General features: G+C 43.4%; 1 protein-coding gene across 1 annotated transcript in view; it reads left to right on the top strand.

Moving 5' to 3' along the window:
- The first annotated feature begins 3,988 nt into the window (after window positions 1-3,988).
- PNKD (PNKD metallo-beta-lactamase domain containing) overlaps window positions 3,989-25,772 on the top strand; it is a 72,671-nt gene continuing 50,887 nt past the window's right edge. The window contains exon 1 of the mRNA XM_063429263.1: window positions 3,989-4,123. Within this exon, the coding sequence (XP_063285333.1) occupies window positions 3,993-4,123 (131 nt within the window). The 5' untranslated portion in view covers window positions 3,989-3,992. The remainder of the gene's footprint in view (window positions 4,124-25,772) is intronic.

Consider the following 25,772-nt stretch of genomic DNA (forward strand, 5'->3'; position numbering starts at 1 on the left):
TGACTGGATAATGAGTTTATTATATCCTGATAAACCATAGAGTTCACAGGGGGTGTACTTTCTTATTCCCATGACTGGATAATGAGTTTATTATATGCTGATAAACATAGAGTTCACAGGGGGTGTACTTTCTTTCTCCCATGACTGTATAATGAGTTTATTATATCCTGATAAACCATGGAGTTCACAGGGGGTGTACTTTCTTTCTCCCATGACAGGATAATGAGTTTATTATATCCTTATAAACCATAGAGTTCACAGGGGGTGTACTTTCTTTCTCCCATGACTGTATAATGAGTTTATTATATCCTGATAAACCATAGAGTTCACAGGGGGTGTACTTTCTTTCTCCCATGACTGGATAATGAGTTTATTATATCCTGATAAACATAGAGTTCACAGGGGGTGTACTTTCTTTCTCCCATGACTGGATAATGTGTTTATTATATCCTGATAAACCATAGAGTTCACAGGGGGTGTACTTTCTTTCTCCCATGACTGGATAATGAGTTTATTATATCCTGATAAACCATGGAGTTCACAGAGGGTGTACTTTCTTTCTCCCATGACTGGATAATGAGTTTATTATATCCTGATAAACCATAGAGTTCACAGGGGGTGTACTTTCTTATTCCCATGACTGGATAATGAGTTTATTATATGCTGATAAACATAGAGTTCACATGGGGTGTACTTTCTTTCTCCCATGACTGTATAATGAGTTTATTATATCCTGATAAACCATGGAGTTCACAGGGGGTGTACTTTCTTTCTCCCATGACAGGATAATGAGTTTATTATATCCTGATAAACCATGGAGTTCACAGGGGGTGTACTTTCTTTCTCCCATGACAGGATAATGAGTTTATTATATCCTGATAAACCATGGAGTTCACAGGGGGTGTACTTTCTTTCTCCCATGACAGGATAATGAGTTTATTATATCCTTATAAACCATAGAGTTCACAGGGGGTGTACTTTCTTTCTCCCATGACTGGATAATGAGTTTATTATATCCTGATAAACATAGAGTTCACAGGGGGTGTACTTTCTTTCTCCCATGACTGGATAATGTGTTTATTATATCCTGATAAACCATAGAGTTCACAGGGGGTGTACTTTCTTTCTCCCATGACTGGATAATGAGTTTATTATATCCTGATAAACCATGGAGTTCACAGAGGGTGTACTTTCTTTCTCCCATGACTGGATAATGAGTTTATTATATCCTGATAAACCATAGAGTTCACAGGGGGTGTACTTTCTCCCATGACTGGATAATGTGTTTATTATATCCTGATAAACCATAGAGTTCACAGAGGGTGTACTTTCTTTCTCCCATGACTGGATAATGAGTTTATTATATCCTGATAAACATAGAGTTCACAGGGGGTGTACTTTCTTTCTCCCATGACAGGATAATGAGTTTATTATATCCTGATAAACCATAGAGTTCAAAGGGGGTGTACTTTCTTATTCCCATGACTGGATAATGAGTTTATTATATCCTGATAACCCATAGAGTTCACAGGGGGTGTACTTTCTTTCTCCCATGACAGGATAATGAGTTTATTATATCCTGATAAACCATAGAGTTCACAGGGGGTGTACTTTCTTTCTCCCATGACAGGATAATGAATTTATTATATCCTGATAAACCATAGAGTTCACAGGAGGTGTACTTTCTTTCTCCCATGACTGGATAATGAGTTTATTATATCCTGATAAACCATAGAGTTCACAGAGGGTGTACTTTCTTATTCCCATGACTGGATAATGAGTTTATTATATCCTGATAAACCATAGAGTTCACAGGGGGTGTACTTTCTTTCTCCCATGACTGGATAATGAGTTTATTATATCCTGATAAACCATAGAGTTCACAGGGGGTGTACTTTCTTTCTCCCATGACTGGATAATGAGTTTATTATATCCTGATAAACCATAGAGTTCACAGGGGGTGTACTTTCTTTCTCCCATGACTGGATAATGAGTTTATTATATCCTGATAAACCATATAGTTCACAGAGGGTGTACTTTCTTTCTCCCATGACTGGATAATGAGTTTATTATATGCTGATAAACCATAGAGTTCACAGGGGGTGTACTTTCTTTCTCCCATGACTGGATAATGTGTTTATTATATCCTGATAAACCATAGAGTTCACAGGGGGTGTACTTTCTTTCTCCCATGACTGGATAATGAGTTTATTATATGCTGATAAACCATAGAGTTCACAGGGGGTGTACTTTCTTTCTCCCATGACTGGATAATGAGTTTATTATATCCTGATAAACCATAGAGTTCACAGGGGGTGTACTTTCTTATTCCCATGACTGGATAATGAGTTTATTATATGCTGATAAACATAGAGTTCACAGGGGGTGTACTTTCTTTCTCCCATGACTGTATAATGAGTTTATTATATCCTGATAAACCATGGAGTTCACAGGGGGTGTACTTTCTTTCTCCCATGACAGGATAATGAGTTTATTATATCCTGATAAACCATAGAGTTCACAGGGGGTGTACTTTCTTTCTCCCATGACTGTATAATGAGTTTATTATATCCTGATAAACCATAGAGTTCACAGGGGGTGTACTTTCTTTCTCCCATGACTGGATAATGAGTTTATTATATCCTGATAAACCATAGAGTTCACAGGGGGTGTACTTTCTTTCTCCCATGACTGGATAATGAGTTTATTATTTCCTGATAAACCATAGAGTTCACAGAGGGTGTACTTTCTTTCTCCCATGACTGGATAATGAGTTTATTATATCCTGATAAACCATAGAGTTCACAGAGGGTGTACTTTCTTTCTCCCATGACTGGATAATGAGTTTATTATATCCTGATAAACATAGAGTTCACAGGGGGTGTACTTTCTTTCTCCCATGACTGGATAATGTGTTTATTATATCCTGATAAACCATAGAGTTCACAGGGGGTGTACTTTCTTTCTCCCATGACTGGATAATGAGTTTATTATATCCTGATAATCCATAGAGTTCACAGGGGGTGTACTTTCTTTCTCCCATGACTGGATAATGAGTTTATTATATCCTGATAAACCATAGAGTTCACAGAGGGTGTACTTTCTTTCTCCCATGACTGGATAATGAGTTTATTATATCCTGATAAACCATAGAGTTCACAGGGGGTGTACTTTCTTATTCCCATGACTGGATAATGAGTTTATTATATGCTGATAAACCATGGAGTTCACAGAGGGTGTACTTTCTTTCTCCCATGACTGGATAATGAGTTTATTATATCCTGATAATCCATAGAGTTCACAGGGGGTGTACTTTCTTTCTCCCATGACTGGATAATGAGTTTATTATATCCTGATAAACCATAGAGTTCACAGAGGGTGTACTTTCTTTCTCCCATGACTGGATAATGAGTTTATTATATCCTGATAAACCATAGAGTTCACAGGGGGTGTACTTTCTTATTCCCATGACTGGATAATGAGTTTATTATATGCTGATAAACCATAGAGTTCACAGGGGGTGTACTTTCTCCCATGACTGGATAATGTGTTTATTATATCCTGATAAACCATAGAGTTCACAGGGGGTGTACTTTCTTTCTCCCATGACTGGATAATGAGATTAATTTCCACTTTGGTTAATGAATCTGCAGTACTCCATATTCACCGCACGGTGGCGCAGTTCCACTAACTGAGCGCACGGTGGCGAGCTTTCTGCTTCTCTGGCTGCTGGAGAGGCTGCTGAAGAGAGAGGCGTGGTTTATGCAGATGACCGTGGGGTGTGCGGGCAGTGGGCGCGGCTACAGGGTGTCCGCTCCGGCTGATGTGAATGTATGTTAGCTCGGGGCGTGGTTTATGAGTGGTGTATAGTACATGGAGGCGTGGCCAGTACCTTCATTGCCCGGTAGAGGGGCGTGGTATACATTGGAGGCGCGTTCATTCCTCTTATAACCCCACTAGAGGGGCGTGGTGTGCTACCTGTGGGCGGGGTCATGTTCGCTGTCTCTCTCGGGGTGCTCGCTCTGTGCTGTCTGTGCTGCTGTCTGGGGTTCCTGGTGCTTGTCCAACGCCGGCTCCCTCACTGTGTGATGGCCCGAACCGAGAAACCCTTCTTCAGGATCGCGTGAGTGTGGGCAGCGCTGGGCTCAGTGTGCTGGTATAGGGTATAGGATGGTATGGGCTCAGTGTGTTGGTATAGGATGGTATGGGCTCAGTGTGTTGGTATAGGATGGTATGGGCTCAGTGTGCTGGTATAGGATGGTATGGGCTCAGTGTGTTGGTATAGGATGGTATGGGCTCAGTGTGTTGGTATAGGATGGTATGGGCTCAGTGTGCTGGTATAGGATGGTATGGGCTCAGTGTGCTGGTATAGGGTATAGGATGGTATGGGCTCAGTGTGCTGGTATAGGATGGTATGGGCTCAGTGTGTTGGTATAGGGTATAGGATGGTATGGGCTCAGTGTGCTGGTATAGGGTATAGGATGGTATGGGCTCAGTGTGTTGGTATAGGATGGTATGGGCTCAGTGTGCTGGTATAGGGTATAGGATGGTATGGGCTCAGTGTGCTGGTATAGGGTATAGGATGGTATGGGCTCAGTGTGTTGGTATAGGGTATAGGATGGTATGGGCTCAGTGTGCTGGTATAGGGTATAGGATGGTATGGGCTCAGTGTGTTGGTATAGGATGGTATGGGCTCAGTGTGCTGGTATAGGGTATAGGATGGTATGGGCTCAGTGTGTTGGTATAGGATGGTATGGGCTGAGTGTGTTGGTATAGGGTATAGGATGGTATGGGGCTCAGTGTGTTGGTATAGGATGGTATGGGCTCAGTGTGCTGGTATAGGGTATAGGATGGTATGGGCTCAGTGTGTTGGTATAGGATGGTATGGGCTCAGTGTGTTGGTATAGGGTATAGGATGGTATGGGCTCAGTGTGTTGGTATAGGATGGTATGGGCTCAGTGTGTTGGTATAGGGTATAGGATGGTATGGGGCTCAGTGTGTTGGTATAGGATGGTATGGGCTCAGTGTGCTGGTATAGGGTATAGGATGGTATGGGCTCAGTGTGTTGGTATAGGATGGTATGGGCTCAGTGTGTTGGTATAGGATGGTATGGGGCTCAGTGTGTTGGTATAGGTTGGTATGGGGCTCAGTGTGTTGGTATAGGATGGTATGGGCTCAGTGTGTTGGTATAGGATGGTATGGGCTCAGTGTGCTGGTATAGGATGGTATGGGCTCAGTGTGTTGGTATAGGATGGTATGGGCTCAGTGTGCTGGTATAGGGTATAGGATGGTATGGGCTCAGTGTGTTGGTATAGGATGGTATGGGCTCAGTGTGTTGGAATAGGATGGTATGGGCTCAGTGTGTTGGTATAGGGTATAGGATGGTATGGGCTCAGTGTGTTGGTATAGGGTATAGGATGGTATGGGCTCAGTGTGTTGGTATAGGGTATAGGATGGTATGGGGCTCATGTGCTGGTATAGGATGGTAGGGGCTCAGTGTGTTGGTATAGGTTATAGGATGGTATGGGCTCAGTGTGTTGGTATAGGATGGTATGGGCTCAGTGTGTTGGTATAGGGTATAGGATGGTAAGGGCTCAGTGTGTTGGTATAGGATGGTATGGGCTCAGTGTGTTGGTATAGGATGGTATGGGCTCAGTGTGTTGGAATAGGATGGTATGGGCTCAGTGTGTTGGTATAGGTTATAGGATGGTATGGGCTCAGTGTGTTGGTATAGGATGGTATGGGGCTCGTGCTGGTATAGGATGGTATGGGCTCAGTGTGTTGGTATAGGATGGTATGGGGCTCATGTGCTGGTATAGGATGGTATGGGCTCAGTGTGCTGGTATAGGGTATAGGATGGTATGGGCTCAGTGTGTTGGTATAGGATGGTATGGGCTCAGTGTGTTGGTATAGGATGGTATGGGCTCAGTGTGCTGGTATAGGGTATAGGATGGTATGGGTTCAGTGTGCTGGTATAGGGTATAGGATGGTATGGGCTCAGTGGGCTGGTATAGGATGGTATGGGGCTCAGTGTGTTGGTATAGGGTATAGGATGGTATGGGGCTCAGTGTGTTGGTACAGGGTATAGGATGGTATGGGGCTCAGTGTACTGGTATAGGGTATAGGATGGTATGGGCTCAGTGTGCTGGTATAGGGTATAGGATGGTATGGGCTCAGTGTGTTGGTATAGGGTATAGGATGGTATGGGCTCAGTGTGCTGGTATAGGGTATAGGATGGTATGGTCTCAGTGTGCTGGTATAGGGTATAGGATGGTATTGGCTCAGTGTGCTGGTATAGGATGGTATGGGGCTCAGTGTGTTGGTATAGGGTATAGGATGGTATGGGGCTCAGTGTGTTGGTACAGGGTATAGGATGTTATGGGGCTCAGTGTACTGGTATAGGGTATAGGATGGTATGGGCTCAGTGTGCTGGTACAGGGTATAGGATGGTATGGGCTCAGTGTGTTGGTATAGGGTATAGGATGGTATGGGCTCAGTGTGCTGGTATAGGGTATACGATGGTATGGGCTCAGTGTGCTGGTATAGGATGGTATGGGCTCAGTGTGTTGGTATAGGGTATAGGATGGTATGGGCTCAGTGTGTTGGTATAGGGCATAGGATGGTATGGGCTCAGTGTGTTGGTATAGGGTATAGGATGGTATGGGCTCAGTGTGTTGGTATAGGGTATAGGATGGTATGGGGCTCATGTGCTGGTATAGGATGGTAGGGGCTCAGTGTGTTGGTATAGGTTATAGGATGGTATGGGCTCAGTGTGTTGGTATAGGGTATAGGATGGTATGGGCTCAGTGTGTTGGTATAGGATGGTATGGGGCTCATGTGCTGGTATAGGATGGTATGGGCTCAGTGTGCTGGTATAGGGTATAGGATGGTATGGGCTCAGTGTGTTGGTATAGGATGGTATGGGCTCAGTGTGTTGGTATAGGATGGTATGGGCTCAGTGTGCTGGTATAGGGTATAGGATGGTATGGGTTCAGTGTGCTGGTATAGGGTATAGGATGGTATGGGCTCAGTGGGCTGGTATAGGATGGTATGGGGCTCAGTGTGTTGGTATAGGGTATAGGATGGTATGGGGCTCAGTGTGTTGGTACAGGGTATAGGATGGTATGGGGCTCAGTGTACTGGTATAGGGTATAGGATGGTATGGGCTCAGTGTGCTGGTATAGTATATGGTATGGGCTCAGTGTGTTGGTATAGGGTATAGGATGGTATGGGCTCAGTGTGCTGGTATAGGGTATAGGATGGTATGGTCTCAGTGTGCTGGTATAGGGTATAGGATGGTATTGGCTCAGTGTGCTGGTATAGGATGGTATGGGGCTCAGTGTGTTGGTATAGGGTATAGGATGGTATGGGGCTCAGTGTGTTGGTACAGGGTATAGGATGTTATGGGGCTCAGTGTACTGGTATAGGGTATAGGATGGTATGGGCTCAGTGTGCTGGTACAGGGTATAGGATGGTATGGGCTCAGTGTGTTGGTATAGGGTATAGGATGGTATGGGCTCAGTGTGCTGGTATAGGGTATACGATGGTATGGGCTCAGTGTGCTGGTATAGGATGGTATGGGCTCAGTGTGTTGGTATAGGGTATAGGATGGTATGGGCTCAGTGTGTTGGTATAGGGTATAGGATGGTATGGGCTCAGTGTGTTGGTATAGGGTATAGGATGGTATGGGCTCAGTGTGTTGGTATAGGGTATAGGATGGTATGGGCTCAGTGTATTGGTATAGGGTATAGGATGGTATGGGGCTCAGTGTGCTGGTATAGGATGGTATGGGCTCAGTTTGTTGGTATAGGGTATAGGATGGTATGGGCTCAGTGTGTTGGTATAGGGTATAGGATGGTATGGGCTCAGTGTGTTGGTATAAGGTATAGGATGGTATGGGCTCAGTGTGTTGGTATAGGGTATAGGATGGTATGGGCTCAGTGTGTTGGTATAGGGTATAGGATGGTATGGGCTCAGTGTGTTGGTATAGGGTATAGGATGGTATGGGCTCAGTGTATTGGTATAGGGTATAGGATGGTATGGGGCTCAGTGTGCTGGTATAGGATGGTATGGGCTCAGTTTGTTGGTATAGGGTATAGGATGGTATGGGCTCAGTGTGTTGGTATAGGGTATAGGATGGTATGGGCTCAGTGTGTTGGTATAAGGTATAGGATGGTATGGGCTCAGTGTGTTGGTATAGGGTATAGGATGGTATGGGCTCAGTGTGTTGGTATAGGGTATAGGATGGTATGGGCTCAGTGTGTTGGTATAGGGTATAGGATGGTATGGGCTCAGTGTATTGGTATAGGGTATAGGATGGTATGGGGCTCAGTGTGCTGGTATAGGATGGTATGGGCTCAGTTTGTTGGTATAGGGTATAGGATGGTATGGGCTCAGTGTGTTGGTATAGGGTATAGGATGGTATGGGCTCAGTGTGTTGGTATAAGGTATAGGATGGTATGGGCTCAGTGTGTTGGTATAGGGTATAGGATGGTATGGGCTCAGTGTGTTGGTATAGGGTATAGGATGGTATGGGCTCAGTGTGTTGGTATAGGGTATAGGATGGTATGGGCTCAGTGTGTTGGTATAGGATGGTATGGGCTCAGTGTGCTGGTATAGGGTATAGGATGGTATGGGGCTCAGTGTGCTGGTATAGGGTATAGGATGGCATGGGCTCAGTGTGTTGGTATAGGGTATAGGATGGTATGGGCTCAGTGTGCTAGTATAGGGTATAGGATGGTATGGGCTCAGTGTGCTGGTATAGGATGGTATGGGGCTCAGTGTGCTGGTATAGGGTATAGGATGGTATGGGCTCAGTGTGCTGGTATAGGGTATAGGATGGTATGGGCTCAGTGTGCTGGTATAGGATGGTATGGGGCTCAATGGGCTGGTATAGGGTATAGGATGGTATGGGCTCAGTGTGCTGGTTTAGGATAGTATGGGCTTAGTGTGCTGGTATAGGGTATAGGATGGTATGGGGCTCAGTGTGCTGGTATAGGGTATAGTATGGTATGGGCTCAGTGTCCTGGTATAGAATGGCATGGGCTCATTGTGATGGTATAGGATGGCATGTCCTTAGTGTGCTTGTATAGGTTATAGGATGGCATTTGTTCAGTGTGATGATGGTGATTTCTATTACCGTCTAGTATTCCCTTTTTCCCAATAGCAGAATAACAACAATAATCCACAGGGTAAAAAAACGCTGGTATCGCCAAATAATCCACAAATGAACCAAAGCGACTGATTTACTGGAAGCAACAGGCATTCAATTTATACAGTACAAGCTCCTCCTCTGGGCCAGGCTAGATAATTGAGTTTCAGCAACATACTAAACTCCATTATCTGCTGGCCAGAAACATTAACAATTTTCAAAATTTTTGGAAATATACTTTCTACATGACACATGCATATAAAAACCACATCCCTGGGTAGCTGAAGATACTGGGAGTAACATACCCAAGTTGCACGAAAATCCGTTCGGTAGTTTCCGTGTCGCATTGTGTGGATGTTTGACCGGCTCGCCATGTGGTTGTATCCGATTTAGAGTTCCATGAAATTGGTAGCAAGAGCCGGTCTCCGTTCGTGCAGAATTACACGAAAACCACCATAGTTATACTGCATCTGGTTACATGAGAATGCTCCCCTCGTTCGGTTGATTGGAACTTCCGAACGCCTGTCTGATACTGTGAGTGGAAATAGGTCAGACGGTACTTCCATAAAGACCGGGTGTTCGTGTGATTGCCATGCCGAAAACGGTTCCAGGCAATCGACGAGTAAGTCCCGCTGGCCGCGTTCGGGAGATTTAAGATGGCCGCCATCCTTTGTTCTCGCCACGTGTTCGTATGCCGAATGGTGGCCACCTAGGAGCACTCAATTACTTTGTGGTTTTCGTGTGGTTACTTGGTGTTCTAAGTTCTGATTGCTACCCAGGATGGTCTCCGTTCGGTAGAACGAATTAATGTCCCGAACACAGAAATAAAACGAATACTTCAAAGTCACTTAAATAGCAGGGAGAGGAAATAACCGAATGGATACAGGTAAATACAGGGAAATCCTTTACACTCGGTGTTCTGGCATAGAATGACCCTGGCATGGGGGCTAGTTGGGTGTCATGGGCTCAGTGTGCAGGCTGACATAGGACATGTTGCAAGGTGGCATGGGTCTTGGGTGGATGGTTTTCATGGATAAGTGGCATGGATCATGTCTAGCTGGTTTCTGTGTAGCTGCCTGTGATCTGGGTAGGATGGCATGAAATATATGCAACCTGCAATGTGCTCTGTTCTGTGTGGAATGGGTTCTGCAGTCTGTATTGACATTTGGGCAGAGTGGTATTAGTGCAAACTGCAATGACATTTGTGTGTTATGGAACCCTTGATGAGATCTAGGTAGGGTTGCATGGGTTCTACTGCCCTCACTGAGCTCTAGGTAGGTGGCACGGGTTACTTTCTGCCCTCACTGATGTCTGGTGTAGGTGGTGTGGGCAGCCTGTAAAGAAAGTGGATAGGTGGGTGACGTTGTTCCAGTAGCCTGCATTAGAATCTGTGCAGGGTGATTTCTACTTGTGGCAATCTTTGTTGGGTGGCTGGGTTTAGTTATGGTCATCCTATGCCGTGGTAAAGACATGGATATGTAACTGGGATGTCTGTTCTCCCAATCACATTTGTGGACTTCAGTTGCTATCATGCTCAGCCAGCCAGCAGTTGGGAGTTGTAGTTAGGAGCATCCTTCAAGGCAGACAAGACATGGAGATAGATGCAGTCTGTGAGCTTGTTCTTGTGGAAGCATTCATGGCGTGGTCTCCATAAACTACATTTATAGACATCCAAAAATACTCACTACTGGTGGGACTTATTCACTAAATAAATGTCAGGCTACAATTGCTAGATTGGAAGAATTTGGAAGATGTATTGCTTTGCACCCTGTACATACATCTGTGTAAGTTTATAGTAAAAGATAACAAAAGGCTGAATGCTGTGTTTATAACATAAGGAATATTATACTGTGCGAGAAATGAGAGAACAAACCGTAATTACATTGTATTTTATTGGGACAACTCATCCAGTGACTATCTGATATGATGATCCATTCTGTGACCAGTGACTATTTGCTATGATAGCCCATTCTGTGACCAGTGACTATTTGCTATGATAGCCCATTCTGTGACCAGTGACAATCTGGTATAATGATCCATTCTGTGACCAGTCACATAATATGATGGACCATTCTGTGACCATTTGCTATGATAGCTCACTATCTGATATGATCATCCATCCTGTGACCATTGACTATCTGTTATAATAGCTCAATTATGTGACCAGTGACTGTCTGTTATAATGGTCTATATTGTGACTGGTGACTGTTTGCTATGATGGTCCATATTGTGACCAGTGACTGAAATGGTGGTCCATATTGTGACCAGTGACTGATTGCTATGATGGTCCATATTGTGACCAGTGACTGATTGCTATGATGGTCCATATTGTGACCGGTGACTGATTGCTGTGGTGGTCCATATTGTGACCGGTGACTGATTGCTGTTGTGGTCCATATTGTGACCGGTGACTGACTGCTATGATGTTCATTCTGTGACCAGTGACTGATTGCTATGATGGTCCATATTGTGATCAGTGACTGATTGCTATGATGGTCCATATTGTGACCAGTGACTGATTGCTATGATGGTCCGTATTGTGACCAGTGACTGATTGCTATGATGGTCCATATTGTGACCAGTGACTGATTGCTATGATGGTCCATTTTGTGAACAGTGACTGTTTTCTATAATGGTCCATATTGTGACTGATTGCTATGATGGTTCATTCAGTGACCGGTGACTGATTGCTGTGGTGGTCCATATTGTGACCGGTGACTGATTGCTATGATGGTCCATATTGTGACCAGTGACTGAAATGGTGGTCCATATTGTGACCAGTGACTGAAATGGTGGTCCATATTGTGACCAGTGACTGATTGCTATGATGGTCCATATTGTGACCAGTGACTGATTGCTATGATGGTCCATATTGTGACCGGTGACTGATTGCTGTTGTGGTCCATATTGTGACCGGTGACTGACTGCTATGATGTTCATTCTGTGACCAGTGACTGATTGCTATGATGGTCCATATTGTGATCAGTGACTGATTGCTATGATGGTCCATATTGTGACCAGTGACTGATTGCTATGATGGTCCGTATTGTGACCAGTGACTGATTGCTATGATGGTCCATTTTGTGACCAGTGACTGTTTTCTATAATGGTCCATATTGTGACTGATTGCTATGATGGTTCATTCAGTGACCGGTGACTGATTGCTGTGGTGGTCCATATTGTGACCGGTGACTGATTGCTGTGGTGGTCCATATTGTGACCGGTGACTGACTGCTATGATGTTCATTCTGTGACCGGTGACTGATTGCTGTGATGGTCCATATTGCAATTAGTGGCTGAGCTTGCTGTGACGGGTTAATGTCCAATCTGTGATAGGGAGTGCTGTATATATGTAGTACCATTGCAGTCAGTCCATGAGAACAGAATGAATAAGTCTGGATAAATGAGACTAGTGCTGCTGAAACTGACTGAGATCCTCACAATAACACATATGCCCTATTTCATGTAATGTGAGATGGCAGACTGTAAGCTCACTGGGCCAGAAGCAATGCCTAGCAGCATGTTGAAGTATTTTCGTTTGTGTAAATCTTCTGGTTTGAACTGAAAGGATTAAGAGGGAGGTCGATAGCTAATGCCGGCCGGCATGATACTGAAGATATAGCAGGCAGTATGTGATATGGTAATTATCCAGTGAGTTGGCGAAGGTCACTGGCATGGGACCCAGATTGCTGGCACATTGTCATGACCTCACTTACATAAAACAATATGATAACTGTAAACCGCAGAAAGGCTAAACTGGTAAAGGAGGGGTAGGGGATCTGAATACAACAAAACAGAATAAAAAAACTAACAATATCATTGCTCTCATGGCTATCAACAATGTTTGGATGGTGACTCCTGTCATTCTCAGCCAGGAAAAAGGATGGAAGACCAACACTGGCCTGCTTGTTTTCCAGTGAGTGCTCATCTATGTAAAAAGACAATATTTTTTTCAGTCCCTATGTTTTATCCATTAGAAAATATAGGCATCTTTTTACTAAAAAGTAAAAAAAATTAAAATAAATAGCAGTTAAAACTTATTTTTATTCCAACGCCAAATCAAATACTACTTATACGCGTGAGAGGCTATCGCCACAATCCACCAATAAAACGCCTCTCAGTGAGGAACATGTCTGCATTTCCTTATTGTCCTTACTTACAAAAAATATTATGTGATTAGCAGAAAACAATCTTTCTGCACATATTTAATCCTTCTTATGAAATGTATTTAACAAAGCCTTGGAAGCAGAGCAGTCATCGTGGAAACCCATGGAATGTCCCTACTGATTGCCCCACTATTAGAAAAGGGACTGGGCTATGGGTGCTAAAGGAGCCAAGGTTTTGTCAAACTGCTTGAGAATGGCTGGACAAAATCCAAAGGGACTGCACCCAAAGACGTCTTACACCATACAACTGCAATAAGCTGTTCTGATACAATAAACAGTAATGTGGTTATGGTACTTGGCATGTCTGCCAATTCAGTTTTTCATTTTCTGTTTAGGGAGTTAAAGTGTAAAAAAAAAAAATAACCTCAATCAGCTGTCTGCAATGTCCTGTTATTCACAGACTCCTTTCTCACATGCGCAGACACGTTCTCTTTCATTAATTCCATCTGAGGCAGTGCGAATGGCCACCTGATATGTTATTTCCCCCCAGGATAACCCCTTTAATCTAATAAAGTTTTTGTGTTGTGCTGATTCAGTTACGCTGCAAGGTCAGAAAATTTCTTCTGTGTCGTCCTTAACCCTTCGCTAGTCAGACTCCTGCGATGAGTTTCTGAGCAGACCTCGTGACTAGGTTACTGAATGATAAACCGTCACTGTGAGAGGTGATACAATATGCCATCCGAACTCTCAGTTCACATGTGTGAAGACGTGGGGTTTTAACACAAGCTCCTAGTCTCTGTTCTCACCTCCTGTGACTAAGCTCTGTTATATGACACATTTTTATTATTTTTATTACCGGTATTATTTGTTAGTTTATAAACTACATCATTCTGAGTGCACGGATTTAATGGATGCAATTATGAGCAGACTGTGTAATTAGATCGCCTGCCTGAACGAACATGCAATCTAAATGCCAACATTTTAGGTTATAAACCATTTCAAGAATTTTTCTCGCATTTATTAAATTATCGCTCCCATCATCAACCTAAAATTCTGATCATAGAGGACGCATTCCGGAACAGCTTAATTAAATACACTGCCCGTTTTTGTTTAAGCATTTTGAATTTAATTTGTTTTAGCCATGGTCGGTCTATTAATGGCATATTGTTCCCAGAAGTCAATCTTCCCTGTTCATAGAATGCATTGTACAATAATGCATTGTCTAATAAAACCGCTTAAAATTGGAAACTCATTTGAGTGGATTTACTTGTATGTTTCAGCGCCACAGTATATGTTGGCATTTTATTTAAAAAAAGTACAAACTATAAAGCATTCTCTTTGTGTGCGTACAGTTTAATCAGAGAGATTTTGTATCCTTTAATCTCTATAGAATGAGTGTCCACTCCATCTGTTTGATTGTGCCTTAAGATATTTCCTCACGTGAATCCTACCTGTATTTCACTGTCAAAGAATAGCAAATGAAGGCTCCTAGCTTTGGGAATGAATATAATACTTTATGGTCCAGCTGGGTGAGATTCTTCTGGGTATTGTCAGTTTAGGAACCAGGTAACCTTTTGTAGTAAGAAATTGAGGCATTCTATAATGTACCCATTTAAGCATAGTTACCAACTGTCCTGATTTGCCTGTGACAGCCCTGCTAGTCTCCCATTATGCTGTCTGCTTTAAGGATGTGGGAGCATGACACGCAGTTATTGTGGGCTTGTAATGGACGATGACCACAAACTGACCAACGGGCAGATTTTCCTGCCTGAGAATGATAGGATTCAGAGTCCGCAGGCACAGGGATATTGTAATTAGCACTAAGTTTGTTAATAATATATTAATATTGTATCTGTCTTCTAAATATATATATTTTTTTAAATTGGTATTCATTTATTTTTATTAATCGTGTGTTGGCAACTGAAATGGTTACATAGTTACATAGTTAGATAGCTGAAAAGAGACTTGCGTCCATCAAGTTCAGCCTTCCTCACACCTGTTTTTTGCTGTTGATCCAAAAGAAAAAAACAAACAAAAAAAACCCAGTTTGAAGCACAATTTTGCAACAAGCTAGGACAAAAAATTCCTTCTTGACCCCAGAATGGCAGTCAGATTTATCCTTGAATCAAGCAGTTATTACCCTACATTGAAAGATTATATCCTTGAATATTCTGTCTTTGCAAGTATGCATCTAGTAGCTGTTTGAACATCTGTATGGACTCTGATAAAACCACTTCTTCAGGCAGAGAATTCCACATCCTGATTGTTCTTACAGTAAAAAAACCTTTCCTTTGCCTTAGACAAAATCTTCTTTCTTCCAGTCTAAACGCATGGCCTCGTGTCCTATGTAAAGTCCGGTTTGTGAATAGATTTCCACACAATGGTTTGTATTGGCCCCGAATATATTTGTATAATGTTATCATATTGTACTCACCTGTGAGACAGACGGCCAGACGTGGTCGCTCCTGGAATTCCCAACAGGGGACTTGAACCGGGGTACTTATCTATCCCAGTCCTGCTCTCTACCTCTGAGCCACAGCAGCTTTACCAGAGACTTCTGATTCCGGTCTTGTTCACCCTGGCTTGGCTACTACACCGGGGGCTGCACCTTGACTTGTCTGCTTCTCACCTGACTCTGATCTTCATCAGCAGGGTATTTAAACCCAGCCTCGCCCTGCACTCATTGTCAAGTCTTTGATCTTTGTTCCTGTGTCGTACCAGTGTTCCTGTTTATTCTGCTTCGTATATTTGACCTCGGCTTGTGACTACGTTTATTCTAACCTCTGGCATCCTTTGACCTCGGCTATCCCTCGACTATCCTGCTGGTTCTGCCCTTGCCTGTCCTGCGAATTTGGTACTGCATCCTGCACAGCCCCCGTGCACAGACCCACAGGCCAGGTGAATTCTTACCTGACCACCTCGGCCTGTGGCTATCTGCAAGGGTGAGCGACATATCTGCGCTACAGACTCCCAACTCAGGTAAGACCCTGACAAAAGACTTGACCAATATGGAGTCCGCAGAAATGTGCTCACCCTCACTCCAGCAAGTGTCCAGCCTGGCCCAGATTGTTTCGGAGTTGCAGCAGGAACTTTTATCTCTTAAAGGCGCAGTACATCCAGCTCCGGAACCCTTTGTCATCATGCCCGACAGATTTGATGGTAACTACACGTCCTTCCAGTCATTCAGGATGGATTGCGAGGTATTGTTCTCTTTAAAGCCTCGAACTTACGCCACGGATTTCATCAGGGTCAGAGCGGCTATCAACCTGTTGTCTGGACGCATTAAAGCTTGGTCTTACCAAATGTTGCAGAGGAAGAGTCCTGTCCTTGTCAGCTGGGAGTCCTTTATTATTGCTTTGGACTCACAGTGCAGGATCACTAAGCCCAAGCCAGCTCCAACTACTAAAAAATCGCGGAGTCTACGTCACCACACCCCAGTGATACCCTCTTATGATCCAGTTCCCAGGAGAACTCCAGAGGTATCCTGTGTTCAACTTGATCCTGAGGAACCTATGCAAATTGGACGTGTCCACTGCAAAGTCACACCGGGAGAGAGGGACCGAAGGAGAAGCCATGGTCTGTGTTTTTACTGCGGAGAAGGTGGACACTTCATCACGCTTTGTCCTGTTCGCCCTCCTAGACCTCCTGCTCCAGAGTCGTCTGCCTTTACTACCAAAGTTGCTTCCTGTATTACCACCACTACTTCCTGCCCACTTGAAAAGGATTTACCTAAGGATTGTGTCATTGCTTCTAATGGCACTACGGTCTGTAAAAAAGACCTGGAAGTGTTCGAAAAAGCACTGCTAGCTGCGAGCACTGTCCCTCCCGAGGTTGTGGAAGTTTTTGTCACCCCTACCCAGAACCTAGACCGATCGTCAGCTGTACCAGAAGCTGGTACTGGGAAATCCCGAGCTAATCAGGGATCCCATACTGAGGACTTTCACTATGGGGACTCGACGGATTCTGAGAGTGACTCTGGAGAGACGGATTATTTCAATGAGGAGCCTACCTACGCCCAGAGGTCGTTTTTGAAGGGGGAGGTACTGTCAGGGTACTCACCTGTGAGACAGACGGCCAGACGTGGTCGCTCCTGGAATTCCCAACAGGGGACTTGAACCGGGGTACTTATCTATCCCAGTCCTGCTCTCTACCTCTGAGCCACAGCAGCTTTACCAGAGACTTCTGATTCCGGTCTTGTTCACCCTGGCTTGGCTACTACACCGGGGGCTGCACCTTGACTTGTCTGCTTCTCACCTGACTCTGATCTTCATCAGCAGGGTATTTAAACCCAGCCTCGCCCTGCACTCATTGTCAAGTCTTTGATCTTTGTTCCTGTGTCGTACCAGTGTTCCTGTTTATTCTGCTTCGTATATTTGACCTCGGCTTGTGACTACGTTTATTCTAACCTCTGGCATCCTTTGACCTCGGCTATCCCTCGACTATCCTGCTGGTTCTGCCCTTGCCTGTCCTGCGAATTTGGTACTGCATCCTGCACAGCCCCCGTGCACAGACCCACAGGCCAGGTGAATTCTTACCTGACCACCTCGGCCTGTGGCTATCTGCAAGGGTGAGCGACATATCTGCGCTACAGACTCCCAACTCAGGTAAGACCCTGACACATATCCCCTCTCAGGCGACGTTTTTCTAAACTAAATAGGTTTAAATTTGTTAACCTTTCTTCATAGCTGATATGTTCCATTCCTTTTATTAATTTTGTAGCCCGCCTCTGCACTTTTTCTAGTGCCATGATATCCTTCTTTAGAACAGGTGCCCAAAATTGCACAGCATATTCAATATGTGGTCTTACCAGTGATTTATAGAGAGGCAAAATGATATTCTCGTCCCGAGAATGAATGCCCTTTTTCATGCATGACAATACCTTACTGGCCTTGGCCACTGCTGATTGACATTGCACATTGTTGCATAGTTTGTTGTCTATAACAATTCCCAAGTCCTTTTCGTGTGTTGTTATCCCTAATTCACTTCCATTAAGGGTATATGTTGCTTGTGTATTCTTTACGCCGAAGTGCATAACTTTGCATTTTTCAACATTAAATTTCATCTGCCATTTGAGTGCCCAGTCCTCCAGTCTAAATCCCTCTGCAGCAAAGTAATATCTTGCTCACATTGTATTATTTTACAAAGTTTTGTGTCATCTGCAAACACTGAAACATGACTTTCAATGCTGTCTTCAAGATCATTTATAAAAATGTTAAATAGAAGGGGTCCCAGAACAGACCCCTGAGGGACACCACTTGCCACCTCTGTCCAGCTTGAAAATTTACCATTAACGACAACTCTTTGTATTCTGTTTTTAAGCCAATGTTCTACCCAAGAACAAGCATTTTCATCGAGACCGATTTCCTTGAGTTTGAACACTAATCTTTTGTGTGGAACTGTATCAAATGCCTTGGCAAAATCCAAATAGATCACATCCACTGCAACACCCTGATCTATACTTCTACTTACTTCTTCGTAGAACGCAATCAAGTTAGTTTGACATGAATATGAATGAATATTAAATATGAACAGAAAATGAAAGTCGAGGGTTCTGCTAACTTACTGTAATTATAAGAAATTGCAGCAAATGGTTTCATTGTGTAACGTTCTGATTGCTGCTGTGTCATGTGTTACTCTATTAATCATTGCTGTGAGTAAGGGGAATGCCCAGCGTGAAACATGAATAGTGCCGCAAAGGATTATTAGCCTTTTATTTACCGCACAATGACCAGATTAGTGTTTCTAAAAAGTCACTTCATTTTCTAGTTCCGAATTTTGATAATTCTTTCTACGTCCATCCCAGTCCATAATCTGACTTTTCATTGTCCATTTAATCCATTTAGTCCATTTAATCCCAGGATTTTTATTCTGATTTATTATGCTTAATTATCCCTATGGTTAACAAATGTGTTTTGTGAAGTTGGAAATATATAATGAGATGTAGAAATCCCCCGTGCTCTATTTACACTATGTTAGCCATGCATACCTGTCCTGACGTCCCTAGCTAGATTATGGCCCCTGAAATAAAACAAAATACCCCTCTTTTCTCCAGTGTTGACTCCATTGTTATTTGGCGTTGCCGTGGCCGCCTCCTTGGCTGATGTCATCCAGGACATGTGCCATAGTGGAGTATTGGGGACAATAAGCGCATGCAAGGCACCCATTATCCTGCCATAGAGAATCATTGAATACAATGGTTCTCTATGGCAGAAAGTAACCGCACTGTGCATGCGAGCCTCACATTATGGTATGAGAGCCAGGAAGTGATATTCCTGACTCCCATACAAAGACTGCTTGGAGGAGTGGCTTGAAGCCTAGACTCCATGACTTTTAGTTATTAAAGCAAAGGTTTTGGGGGGGGGAGGGGGGGAGAATGAAGGCACTATAACAACTTCAATAAGTTGTTCCTTTAACTCTGTACTGGGACTGGATGCCTCCATCTTGGCTCCCTGTCAGTAATTGTTATAAGCTCTGTCCTTTACACCTTCCAGTCAGCATAAAGGAAGCGTAGGGAGCTCTGGGACAGAGACAAAAAGGAGACCGGTTCTATGGGGGCTCTGTATGAAACATACCACCATGGAAACAGGACATAACTACTAGAATACCTCCATGCCATAGGGTGTATGAAACCAGCAAAGGGCACAGTCTCATCTGAACAAGTGGCGTATAGGCCTGGAATGCACGCACGCCAGACTGAATGTGCCCAACGCGTCATTGAAGGTCTCTGTCCTTGGGCTGAATGCCATTAGTATCCTACTCCATGCAACTGTATCTACTGATGTGCTTACTCTGATCATTCACCTCTGCTCATCCACTAAATCGAAATTGCTGCAAATTAAAATCTGGAAAAAAAAATAGGCTAATCTAGCCAAACTGACTATAGGGGAGTTGGTGAATTTTTCCAGCTTAGCTATTTTAGCCTGACTTTTTCAATACAGGTTTTTAAAAAAACAAAACATTGTTGCTTTGCAATTTAATAAAAAGCCCTGAAATTGAGTGAGTGCTCTGGAGATATATATATATATATATATATATATATACACACACACACACACACATAGTGTCGTTGTCGTAGAAAACGCCTACTTATTTCTCAACCAGTTCTGCTGAAAGGAGGTATCTTCACACTTCTGTGGAAAAATAATGTAAAATTAAATAAATGAGGGAAAAAAATATAAAGCCTTCACCCACCCACTCACTAACTTCAGAGCGTCAGATTTTGCCTTTTGATATAGGCCGTTAGGGTCGTTTTTAAGCCATAGTACAATGTTTTTCTTCTACAGAAACTGTAAGCCTTCAAAACATACGGTCAATTCAGAATAATTTTTTGTAAATTTATTATTTTTATGCTATGTTCATTTTGGTAGCCAAAGAGCTAAATATTTTTCAGTTTAGAAGTTGTACTCATTTTAGCTAAATGGCGAATAAAACTAAACTGACTGCGAATACAAATAATCTTATCTGGCAGTGTGGGACTGCAGGGGTTAACAGGGCTGTTTGGATTAATGATTCACAGAAGTGCAAATACAATCTGCACAATATATACAATGAGGATTATATGTTAAAAGGGAAATAGAATGTGTTTTCATAGTTTGCTGAAACAGGTGATTATAGGTGAAGAAATGTTTGTGAATGAGTTACAGCGTAGAATGAATGTACTGTTCTGTAACTAGTACAGGTTGTCCTAAGAGCCATATTGTGATTATAAATAAGATGCAAATTCCTTAAATTTGCAGCTAGTTTTTCAAGAAAGGTTTTTCATTACATAGGAAATATGGAGAAAAAAATTAATGTGAACCATTTAGTAGATATGCCTCAAAAAATCTGCACAAAATTTGTTTTGGTATAAATACTGCTTGCAGGCCAGACTTTCTGTGGCTGTCCAATCACAAACTTCCCAATGCAGCTCGAAGAGTAGTCTTTACAAGTCAGGTGCGCTGGGCAATTGCTGCCTCTTGAGTTTTCTTCAAACTAACTTTTTTCCTTACAGAAAGTCTACACTGCAGAGAGGTTTATTGCAAACTGGAAGCATGGCAGTTTCTCCTACTGGCTGGCGTGTTGCAGGCAGGAAGATTAGCCGGCATGTTGCAATCCATGTAGAAATGCTGCTGACCATTTAGTTCCTGTATTTCAAGATTTTAGATTGACAGTTTGTGACTTTGCTTTGTATACATTGTAAAGGTAAATCATAGAGTATCTTTTCTGCGTTTCGTTTAGTCGAGTGAGGAATTTTACCTGAATACTTTTATATAATGTGTGTTGTGTGTTTCATAGAAAATGCAAATACATCCATTGAAACACTGGCTTAGTTTGTGCACAGAACGTTACATTAGATAGAAGTTAAAGGAGCCATGTAGCAACAAAACTACTTAATGCATCCTTACCGCTCACTGTACCGGGTATCTTCCAAACTCGCTGCATCCTCACGGCTCCCTGTACCGGGTATCTTCCAAACTCACTGCATCCTTACGGCTCACTGTACCGGGTATCTTCCAAACTCGCTGCATCCTCACGGCTCACTGTACCGGGTATCTTCCAAACTCACTGCATCCTTACGGCTCACTGTACCGGGTATCTTCCAAACTCACTGCATCCTTACGGCTCACTGTACCGGGTATCTTCCAAACTCACTGCATCCTTACGGCTCCCTGTACCGGGTATCTTCCAAACTCGCTGCATCCTCACGGCTCACTGTACCGGGTATCTTCCAAACTCACTGCATCCTTACGGCTCACTGTACCGGGTATCTTCCAAACTCACTGCATCCTTACGGCTCACTGTACCGGGTGTCTTCCAAACTCACTGCATCCTTACAGCTCACTGTACCGGGTATCTTCCAAACTCACTGCATCCTCACGGCTCACTGTACCGGGTATCTTCCAAACTCACTGCATCCTTACGGCTCACTGTACCGGGTATCTTCCAAACTCACTGCACCCTTACCACTCACTGTACCGGGTGTCTTCCAAACTCACTGCATCCTTACAGCTCACTGTACCGGGTATCTTCCAAACTCGCTGCATCCTCACGGCTCACTGTACCGGGTATCTTCCAAACTCGCTGCATCCTCACAGCTCACTGTACTGGGTATCTTCCAAACTCACTGCATCCTCACGGCTCCCTGTACCGGGTATCTTCCAAACTCACTGCATCCTTACGGCTCACTGTACCGGGTATCTTCCAAACTCGCTGCATCCTCACGGCTCACTGTACCGGGTATCTTCCAAACTCACTGCATCCTTACGGCTCACTGTACCGGGTATCTTCCAAACTCACTGCATCCTTACGGCTCACTGTACCGGGTATCTTCCAAACTCACTGCATCCTTACGGCTCCCTGTACCGGGTATCTTCCAAACTCGCTGCATCCTCACGGCTCACTGTACCGGGTATCTTCCAAACTCACTGCATCCTTACGGCTCACTGTACCGGGTATCTTCCAAACTCACTGCATCCTTACGGCTCACTGTACCGGGTGTCTTCCAAACTCACTGCATCCTTACAGCTCACTGTACCGGGTATCTTCCAAACTCTAGGAGTGGTTTGACGAAAACAGTACTTTGGCAGCACCCAGTGAATTACTTTATTTCAGCCAGGTTGTTAGTGAGAAAGCTACACTCCAACCTGGACGGCAAATCCGTAACGGCACCCTTAGACTATCAGCATAACCACTGAACTGTAATTATTATGGTGCTTAGAGTGCCCCTTAAAAACTAATATATATATATATATATATATATATATATATATATATATAAAATAAATATAACAGCCCCCTATTTCTCCCCACACACACCTGTATCTCTCCTGTGTCAATTTTTGAAAGACTAGGTTTTAGCAGGACAATTTCAATTACACTTGTCTGTCGTCCGGTGCTGTGCATTAGACAAAGGACTATGACCAGTTGTTAACTATGTGACCAGTGATTAACCTTAACATTCTGGAAACATAATAACTTATTTACTCTGATGGACAGTAACTGAAAAGTGCTGGTCTGCAGAATATAGCATTAATACAGTGCTGGAGAGAAATCAGTAAAGTCACTTCTTTTTCCTCAAAGGAAACGCTTAATGCTAAGAGAACCGATCGATTAGCAGACGCAATCCAGGAAGGACAGACACAGAAACACATCTGGAGTTTGCTGTGTGTGTGTGTGAACAATTTAAGGATGTGCTTTTTTTTTAGAAGGTTGTATTTTGTCTGTATACAGATCCTGTATGATGCATTGTGGATATCCACTGAGAATACAGCAGGTGGGATTTACAGGGTATTAATTGGGATACTGTAACACTGCACAGTGATGGCTAACCCATGTGATACTATATTTCCCTTGGTGCTTAGTTGGCCCCATGATTTTCAATTTAATAACGTGAAGTGCCAGAGTTCACCATCCTTTCTCCCTGTGTTTATTGGGGTCAACGTGGGTGTTTGTGATTTTCGACAGGCAGAGAGAGCTCCTAGACCAGGGGTAGGCAACCTTCGGCTCTACAGATGTTGTGGACTACATCTCCCTTGATGCTTTGCCAGCAATATGGCTGTAAAAGCATTATGGGAGATGTAGTCCAAAACATCTGTAGAGCCGAAGGTTGCCTACCCCTGTCCTAGACAGTCACAGACCGTGTGACACTTCTTGCTTCGACTGTCACAGTTACGGTTTTTGAGGGTGGAAATCACCTTATTTAGATTGAGGAAATAAGACTATGCTAACTGACCGGTTTCTTGAAGTCTTTCTTTTAAGAGTGTCTCTTAAAGAGACACTCCAAACACTGAAGCCATGTATGCCCTTTGCATGGTTTATAGTTCAAGGAAATCAGATCCCACAAACTGGATCTGAGCAGAGATTTATGGAATATGTAGCACCTGGTGGCAGTTTTAAACCTCTGAAAAATGAATGAAACCGTTTTCCCTGCTGATAACCTCTAGAACTCTTACATTCATTTATGGGTGACTGCATACACTCCAGCCCTTCTCAGAAAGCTTTGATGAAGCAATTCAGAGGAGTTGGGGCATGTATAGCTGGAGGGGGAGAGGGTGGGGGTTGTTTTTCCTGTTTTTATATGTAATGTTGAGTTGGGCTTTAAGCCATAAAGATATTTGGAAACCGAGATACGGACAGGGAACCAGCATGCCCCAACTTGCACCATGTCCTTGCCACAAGTTGTTATGGTGCTTGGAATGTCTCTTTAAATTTTCAGTAAGTTAAAATTCCGGTACTTTACATTCTGTCGTTCAAAGAAATCCTCCAGGCGTAATATGTACAAGATTCATATACTGTACAGTTCAGTTGCTATTTTTATAAAAATGTGAATTGTAAATACATATTTTTTTCTTGTCTTCAGACTGGCTGCTGAATCCTTCATTTCATATTAAGATCTTAAGTAGTTTCAGTTTTGGAACCAGTCTCCATTTTGAGACCCAGTTAACGTGATTCTTTTTGAGCGCCGCTACTTCTGGGATTTCTGAGGCTGTGCAGGGAGCTGTGATCTTAACACACGGGTGTTGTTTGGGAGGGACGACCAGGGCTTGAGCCCCAAGTGGGATCCTGAAAATCTCCAGGTCTAATTCTGGCACCTTCATTTGTAGCCGAGTCCCCCTGTAATAACACCAGCTAAATAATTTGTGACAGCACCCCTTTAATGTTTAAAATACATTCTGAATGGCATGCACATCTTTAATTTCCAAAAGGCACAGTGCAGACAAGCATACATGGAAGCTACATACAGACACACAGACATGAGAAAAATACAGAAGCCATATTAGGCAAATGAGCTGTGCTGCTGCTGTAATGTACCTTAAAGGGCTGACTGAGACTCATGCATTTGTAGTCCTCCGTTGCTGAATGGTTTGTTGTCACTGTGAATAGACAAATAATAGAAATCATGTGATTTATCTGATGATCAATCTGCATGTTCTAGAGAAAGAGGATGTAGGGAAAATGGTTATTCGGGGAATAATGAGGCTTTCGTGTAGTAGGTTGGTCACAGGATTCATCTATGGAAAGGTTGCATTTTTTTAGCACTGAAACCGAATTAGGTATTACTGCCCAAAAAGAAACGTATTTTCTATCACTATAAGGATAATAGCGAGGAAAAATGTTACTTTCTGTTACTGCCAAATTATTATCAAAATGTATAGAGAACCAACATATTCTGTAGCGCTGCATTTAGAAATGTGGCTTTTAGAACACTTAAACATACTGCTGACACTATAGCCCCAATAGTGCCTATAGGTGGCTGGCCCCACTCTCCCTGCAGTTCAAAGGTGATCTACTCACCTTTATCTCAGCGCCACCAGGTCTCCTCACGGCTGTCCCCACCGCCCTGGCTCAGATCTCCAAATTTGGAGGCTATTGCACATGTACTGTAAAATACCACCCTAGCCAATCATTGAATCAATGCATCTCTACGAGGAAAGTTCATGACCGGTGTATAGTCGCCATATGGGCTGGCGGAACCTTGGACAAAAACCCCCCACATACCTAACCCAATAACACACTGACACCTGGTATATGGGAAA

The sequence above is a fragment of the Pelobates fuscus genome, chromosome 8 (genome assembly GCF_036172605.1).
Source record: "Pelobates fuscus isolate aPelFus1 chromosome 8, aPelFus1.pri, whole genome shotgun sequence".
In the NCBI taxonomy this organism is placed as follows: Eukaryota; Metazoa; Chordata; class Amphibia; order Anura; family Pelobatidae; genus Pelobates; species Pelobates fuscus.